A 7,923-nucleotide genomic window follows, 5' to 3' on the forward strand; every position below is an offset into this window, starting at 1 on the left:
AGCTGAGTGCTTCCATCCAGGACACACCTTTCTCTCCCAACTGGGAGGGATTGTACCCCTGCCTCCCCCCAACCGCATGCCTGCTCCTCCCCAGTCCTCCTGGCTGGCGCCTCCTCTGCACCCGACCCCCTAACACGAGAGCCCTGGACTTAGTCCTTGAACACCTCTACCCACCCCCTCCCTGGGGAATTTCCTGTCGTCACCCGTTTGATAAACAACCATTTCTCCCCAGCTTTCTAGAGCTTGCATCTCCAGACCCTTTCACCTGGTCTTTGCCTGCCGGGTGTCAGATAGATCCCTGAAAGCCAGCTGCACGCTCAGTCTCCCCCCTAAAACCTGCCTCTGCCCCGGTCACCTTTTCTAGCACGAGAACTCAGGGTGGATACTCCGCAGACTTCTCTGTGAGTCTATCTTTGGCCGACTCAAAGGCCTGGGCTGCCGCTGCTGCTCAGGCTCCTTCCTGTGCTTTCCAGTTTGAAACTGTACTCAGGACGAAGGTCGAGCTCAGGACAGTGGGGGTATCGGTTAGGACTGGGTTCGGCTGCATGGAACAGAAAATCTCAGCATCATAGTGGCCCAAAGGAGATGATTCTTGTTTCCGTAAAGGAGACCCACGGGGCCGCTCTCCTGGGAGGTGTGGCAGCCCCAAAGTCATCAGGGACTTAGGCTCTTCTGCCATCTTTAACATGTTTCCTTGCAGTCCAGGATGGCTGCCTTAGTTCCTGCCATCATCTCCTGAGTCCAGGCGGCAGAACGGAAAAGAAAAGAAGGGTGCGCCCTCCCGTACACGTAGACTGGCCATCAGCCCCACAGACGGCCACTCGTTGACGCACCCAGCTGCTGTGGAGGCTGGGAAAGGCCACCTTTCAAATGAGCAGCAATAAGCCCAACTTACAGTCCGTGTTCTGTGTCCTCAGGAGAAAGGGAGGGTGCAGACTGAAAAGCAACCAGCAGAACTCGCCACGCGGCCCTGAACTTGAAGCACAAGCCATCAGAGCATGACTTGGCAGAAATCCTTAGGAGACTAGCTTTAATCAGAATTAAAAGGAAAAGAATGTACTTTAATTAACACACATTAGGGATTTACGTAAATGAAGCCTCCTCCCTGGTGGTTGAGAGTGTCAGACTAGTGTGTGTGTGACAGAGTCTCAATCTCTGCGTGTAACCTCACTTCTGTCCATAAACGACTCGCCCAGAGAAGGTTCCTTACGAACGAGACAGGCAGGTCCTAATTAGTGAAGTTAAAAATCAATGCTGAAAAACTCAGGAAGGATGGGAATTAAATCCCACTGCCCACATGTGTGGGTTTACACCGTTAAAATGAAGCAGAGATACTGAAAGCATGTTTTAGAGTCGGAAGAACCTGAATGCCTATTTCCTGCCCCCAAGGTGTGAGTCCTTTGGCTGAGTCCATGGGAATGCAGGGCTCAGGTGTCTCTTCCTGATGCCTCCCTCAGGCACAGCTGCTCTCAGTTGCAGGAGGGGCGGTTGACATCCAGCTGGGCTCCACAGGACCTCTCTCTCCTCTCACAAGCCCCCAGACTCCCCGCTGCACCCTCCCCTGGGCTCACCCATTCAGTGCTTCCGGTTCATGCATCCAGGCCCCCTGGGGGGGGGTGTTGGGTGGTCCTCTTGCTGCTCCTGAGTTGCCTCATCACCAAAGAGCCCCTTGGGTCATCCTCTCTTCAGAATGTTCCAGCTACAGCACGGGGTGGGGGCGAGGGGAGCCGGGCAGCAAGGAAGCGGTTGAGGGGAGCAGCTCCTGCTACACTCACTGTCCCACCCGCTGTCCCGGCCACACCTGGTGCAGGGAGGGATGTGTCTGGCTGGTCCCCCCAGGCAGAGCCCAGTCCAAGGCAGATGCAGGAAGGCAGATGGAGGGCCCCATCCCAGGGCAGGCCCCACATGACCATTATGGGGTGGGGGGCAAGGATAAACTCCACCCTCAACATCGTTTCTGTAAAAATAGACCCTTTGCCTAAGGCTGGTTCCTTCCCTGTGAGCCGCGGAGAGTGTGGGCGTGTTTTCCTTCATCACACAGAGGGAGCCTCTTTCCCGCAGTTGTCACAGTCGTCGCTGGTCCTGAGAGGTCGTGGGGTCAGGCAGAGCGGGTGCTGGAAGGACTGGGCCTCGGGGGCCCCCACAGGTGGAAAATACCTCTTGGGGATAGGGAGCCTGACCTCCCATCCCAGCCCCCAGCTCAGCATGGGTCTGTCCTCAGCCACGCTCACTTGCTCTGTAGACGTTATTGTGTCTATCATTTTCCAGTTAAATGAGAATAATAAGGACGTCTGTTCAACTGTCGGATTTGCGGAAGCAAAGGCTTAAAATAGCGGGGCTATGGTCTTTGGGCGGGTCTGTCTCTGCGTGTCAAAGGCGACGTCCACATGGAAACTGAAGGCACTGTTTAGGGTCCCGGGCCCCTCTGCACGTTTCTGTGCGGATACTCGTTCCGGACGTTCCGGACGAGGGCGGAGAGGCCAGGCGCTCGCGGACAAGCCAGGCCCCGGCCCCCGCCGCTCACGCGGTGTCGTGGGAGCTCGGGTGGCTTCGGAGGAGGCACAGAGAAGGGGGGAGCTATGGCAGGAGGAAGGAAGGCTTCACTGGTGGGGTTTGAACCGGGTTCGAGGGGAGAGCAGAGTGTGGGAGGGTCAGGGACACGTGTGCGGGGCGTCTGAGCCGGGAGGAGCCTGAGTGGACTGAGCCGGGGTGCAAGAGGGGGTGCGGGGGGAAGGAGGGAGGGCTCCAGGACTGTGATCGGGCTTGTGAAGGGCGCACATGCTGAGGGGGCCCCACTGGTCCCGCGCCTGGAAATGTGGGGGCTTCGTTAGTGGTGGACGAGGCGGGAGGGGGCTCCCTGACCTCCTTCTCCCCTGACCTCCCGCACCTCCCAGCCCCCCAGCCCCCGGGGCTCAGCCCCACGCTGTGCGGCCTCAGGAAGACCAGCCTGGAAGGGGGCTGGGGTGATCCCCGGCCTGGGAAGGGGGCGTGGCCGGTCAGCGCAGCAGGACTGGGCGGGCCTCACCGCGAATGTCCCCGGACGCGGGAGAAGGTTTGCGTGAACCAAGTAATCAGACATGAGGGGCCCTGCCCTCGGCGGAGGGCGCCCGCAAGGCTCCGATGGCGCCGGAGGGAGGTCAGCGTGGGACCAGCACCTTCTGTGGCCTTTACCTGTCCTTTCATCCGTTTAGCTGCGCCGGCGCGGAGTGCAGGCCGCGGAGGTCGCGTCTTTTCAGTTTTCGCCAGAGCACATTCTCTGCAGGGCCCCGGAGCCCTAGGGTGGGGGACTGAGACAGCCCGGCAGACGTTCCCTGAGCCCGGCCCCGCCCCCAGCGCTGCCTCACAGACTCCGGGGAGACCCCCAACATCCTGCTGGCGCAGGAGCGGGACCGGCCCTCTGTGTAGAGGGCGACGCCAGGGCCACAGTGGGCAGGGGGAGCAGGGGATCCAAGCCAGGGCGGGACCACCAGGAGGAGGAGTGGGTAGGGCAGAAACCCACCCAAAGCGGGCAGCAAGGTCAGGGCCCAGGCTGAGGGGTCGGGCCTTCCCGCCCACAACCCTCCCCCCAGAACCCAGGGCTCAGAGAGCCTAAGCCACTTGTCCCCAGTTGCCCAGCAGACCCAGACCTCCAGCCAGCAGCACTCCACAGGGTCCACAGCCTCCCGAGGGGACCTCTGCCCCCCTCACCTCTGCCTCATGCCCACCTCACCTCGCCCTGCCCACGTCACAGGGTGGGGACCGCCCCATGGTCCAGCCAGTAGTCCCTGGCAGAGGAGAGGTGGGGCTGAGTGGGCAACCCACCCCCTCGAGCCACAAACAGGGGCCGGTGCTGTTGCAGAGATAGTGCATGTCCTGCTAGCCATGTGGTCTAAAGTGCCTGGTGGCTTTTGGCCTTCATTCTTTTTAAAGTGATGGGCTGGAAGCTGGGGAATTGACCAGTTTGGGGGCTGCTATCTGGAGCTAAGAGCTGGTGCCCAGAAAGGCCAGCAGCAGGGGGCCCAGAGTGGGCTCAACGTGTAACAAGCGGGGGATGGGAAGGGAACCCCTCGTGGGCCTGGCCATCGTCCTCTGAGGGCAATTTGGGGACCACCTGTTAGGCCCAGTTTCTGGGCTCCCAGCCCCAATCTAAGCAGTTTCTCCAAGGTCTCCCAGAGAGGGGTCCCAGGCACACCAGGCTCCTCAAATTCGTGTCTCTATGACACTTGGAGCCCACGTGAGGCCTGGACACTGCGGGCTGTGCATCCCCTCTGGGGCTCACTCCCTCCTCTTTAAAATGGGGGTGTCTAACTTGGTGGCCCAGGATTCTTCTCACCCCAGCCTTCCGTGGTTAGGTCACATACACACACGTACACACACGAACACGCACACACATGCACACATGTGCACACGCACACACCCCAGGCAGGGCATGTTGACTGATGATGGCCAAACCCCGCCTGGGCTGAGGAGCTCTGAGGCCAGCTCACAAGGTGCCCTCTCTCTGTCTTGCCCTTCTGGGGCTCATCCCCGCCTGTGCACAGCTGTAGGGCTGGGGGCACGTGGGGGCAGCAGAGGCCTGCGGGGACACGGTCCAGGAAGTGGGCCCGGGTCACTCCTCCCCATGCGGGGTCCTGGATCCCTGAGGCTTCCTGTTGGTGTTGGTGAGGGTCCTGCAGCCACTGCCGCCACCGGCGGAGCTGACAGCCCAGAGGCCGTGGAGGGTGTGACAGGTACCTGTTTGCTTTAGGTCCCTCCCTGGAAAGATGGCGTACTATGGAAAATGCATCAAAGCTGTGATCGAGCAACTGGACAGATTTAACCCTAGGAAGGACAAGCCCGAGCAGTTCCTGGAGGCCGCGTCCACCTCCATGCAGGTAGGGGCGGAGCGGCGCCCCACGCAGGGGGGCTGCCCAGCAACGTCTGTCCTGTAGCTATTTCCTTTCCGGGCTGCAGCATCAGATGCAGGGCGGCCTGGTGCCATTCCCTGCTATCCAAATGCTGCCGTCCTAAATTTCTCACATCCTGAAAGTTGCAGTGATGGCTAACAGGGTTTTCATGGGTACCTTTGTGGGCCGAGCCCCGCTCTGCCTGGGAGGTGTTCCTGGCACCCAGGATGTGCATCAGACTACCCTGTGACGAGAAACACGAACCACGAGGCCGCCTCACCCTCCCATACCTGGAGGAAGTGAGGGAGCAGTCCCCGGGGCTGGCCTGCCAGTTACCTGGCTCTCGCCCCCACCCCCGCGGTCTCTGCCCTTCTCTCTCGCACCGCAGCCGACCCCGTTCCGGGTTCACGGAGACAGCTGGGCAGACGTCCGCAACCTGGGGCGGAGGCGGCACTGGTGTCCCCTTGGTTCTGTCCTCACGCCTCAGCAGCCCTCAGAGGCCCCTCCACTTGGGGCTCTGACCCCAGAGCGTATGTGTGTCCATCGGGACAGGCGCCTGCATAGCTGGGGTCTCGGGCCTTCGGGCGTTAGCCCCACTGGGCGGGGAGTGCAGAGGAGGCCCGGTCCGCCGAGGGAAATGCTCCAGAATTATCACACGGCATGCGCCCACCCGTCACCGCCACTGGCGGGGAGGACGCCTGTGCCTGCTCAAAGGGGGCTGCGGTGGCAGGGCTATTTGCCTGCGGTCACGGCTGCAGCCTGGCGGTGGCTCTAACAGCCTGGGAGCGCTTATCCCCCCAGCCCCCGCCCCCCGCCCTGCTCAGGTGTAGCCTCTGCTGCGACCCTTGGTTTGGGTGGGGGGCTTTTCCTCCATCATCAGCCGTCTGTGGTACAGCCACCAGAGAGCCTGGGAGGGGGACAGGGTGGGTGGTCACTGTCCTGCAGCAGAGGCCAGGGCCTGGGCAGTGCACATAAGGGCCAGAGGGGTTCCGGGACCTGGGAGAGAAGGCTGGAGGCCCTGCCCCAATTCAGACTGGGGGTCCGCTGCAGTGGTGTGCCTCCCCGCCCCCACTCCTGTCTCCAGCTCCTTCCTTAAGACCCGAAGCATTTGGGGGAGTGATGAAAACAGCTAAGGGCCAGCCTCCTCTTCTTCCCGGCCAAAAGGCCCCAGCCTCCTCACGCAGCCCAGAGCACCCCAGTCTGGGGACGGGCGGGGGCGTGGGGTTTGCTCGTACGGCAAAAAGATCCGTCGAAGTCCTCACCCCCAGCTACCTGTGACTGTGACCTTGCTCAGAGATGCCATCTTTGCAGATACAGTTAAAAATCTCGAGACGGGACCATCCTCGATGTGGGGTGAACCGCAAAGCTAACGGCCAGTGTCCTGTAAGAGGAGGGAGGTTCGGCCACAGACGCACAGACAGGGGACCGCCATGCGATGACACGGGTGTGGGAAGAAGGCCACGTGACCACATGGGCAGAGATGGGGCGACGCGCGTACCAGCAGCGGGGAGGGGGGCTACGGCATGACTCTCCCTCCGACCCCCCCGAGAAGGAACCGGCCTCCGACACCCCGGCTTTGGGCTTCTGGCCTCTGGGAGAATACATTTGTGGTTTTCAGCCGCCAAGCTCACGGTCATCTGTTACAGCAGCCCAGGGAAGTCATCCATCCTGGGGAGGATGGATGAGCCAAGGGGGACACCCAGAGCTGCCGCTGAAATGTTGGTCCCCGGGGGCCAGGTACAGGGAGGGCGTTGGAGGTGGCCCGCTGCCGCCTGACACAGCAGGACAGTCCACAAGGTCCAAGGCGTTGTGGATTCGGGGCAGGGTGTGGTGACTTTAACCTCTCCAGACTGCAGTCGGGGAACCGCCCCCACTTACACACACACACACAGACTCACGCTCACACTCACACACACACAGACTCACACTCACACACACACACACACACACAGACTCACACTCACACTCACACACACACAGACTCACACTCACACACACACACACACACAGACTCACACTCACACTCACACTCAGAGCAGCCTCTCAGCCTTGCTGGGGCTTCCCCCGCGGGTGGCCCAGTGGCGCTTCACAGAGAACACACGTGCATCAGAAGAGGCTCCGTCACCCGCTGTGCACGTGTGCGCTGAGGCGCGGGAGTCAGGCCTGTCCAGATGCCGTTCGCTGCGGTGGTCTTAGAAAAATGGCAGTGGCCCAATGGCCGGCAGTGGCACTGACACCTGGGCTGGTGCCGGACACAGGGGCGATGGAGGATGGGGTGGAGGATGGAGCTGGAGGAGGGGGGACACCAGCGACGAGACACGCTGCCAGCAAGCACCCCAGGCCGCGCCAAAGCCTGGGTTCTCCTGTGCAGCCCTGGCCAGGCCCTCGGGGAGGGAACAGGAATGAGAAGGAACAAATATCATCTTATTAGGGCACGACTACAGGGGACGCGAGAATGTCCTATGAGGGGGACGGATCCTGGTGTGTGTCACTCCCTGGGGGCCACTCCCTCCGCTGCCCCAAGCTCCTGGAGTCCCCCGAGGCCGGCCAGCATGACAGCTCAGGCACCAGCGCCAGCAGGCCGGGCACAGGGGCGATGGAGGATGGGCACAGGCGTGCAGGACAGAGGCGGGGGCGTGATGGGCACAGCAGGCAGCCCGGGGCTTCCGCAAAGTCCACCGAAACCCGGGGGAGGGTGGAGAAGGGGACCCAGGCAGCGGGGCCACAGAGTCCCAGCCTGTGGCCACGAGTGAGTCAGCAGTCCAGGCGCCGTGTAGGCACAGAGGCCAGACAGGCCTGAGTGTGCTCAACCTTGAACCCCAGAGCCAGGAGAACTGAGCCACTCAGCAAACCGTGGGCGAGGCAGGCAGGCCAGGGAGTTCCGAGCAGGGGACTGAGGAGGCCAGCGCCGGGCTGGCAGGAGCGGTGCCCTGCCGGTCAGCCAGTCCAGTGGGGAGGCGGGGGTGGGGAAGGGCCGGCTTCAGTGCCCAGCCCTGGGGGAGGGCTGGTGGGCAGGGGGGGCAGAGGAGAAGGGTGGGGGCTTGTGCAAGAGGTTAGG

The 7,923-nt window shown here is 61.9% G+C and overlaps 1 protein-coding gene across 1 annotated transcript in view; it reads left to right on the forward strand.

Moving 5' to 3' along the window:
• The window catches only part of CFAP99 (cilia and flagella associated protein 99), a 35,256-nt gene that overhangs the window by 2,306 nt on the left and 25,027 nt on the right, over positions 1-7,923 (forward strand). Inside the window, exon 2 of the mRNA XM_023520236.1 lies at positions 4,727-4,853. Coding sequence (XP_023376004.1) covers positions 4,743-4,853 — 111 coding nt within the window. The 5' untranslated portion in view covers positions 4,727-4,742. The remainder of the gene's footprint in view (positions 1-4,726; positions 4,854-7,923) is intronic.

This window comes from Pteropus vampyrus, unplaced genomic scaffold (genome assembly GCF_000151845.1).
Source record: "Pteropus vampyrus isolate Shadow unplaced genomic scaffold, Pvam_2.0 Scaffold253, whole genome shotgun sequence".
NCBI classification, from domain to species: Eukaryota; Metazoa; Chordata; class Mammalia; order Chiroptera; family Pteropodidae; genus Pteropus; species Pteropus vampyrus.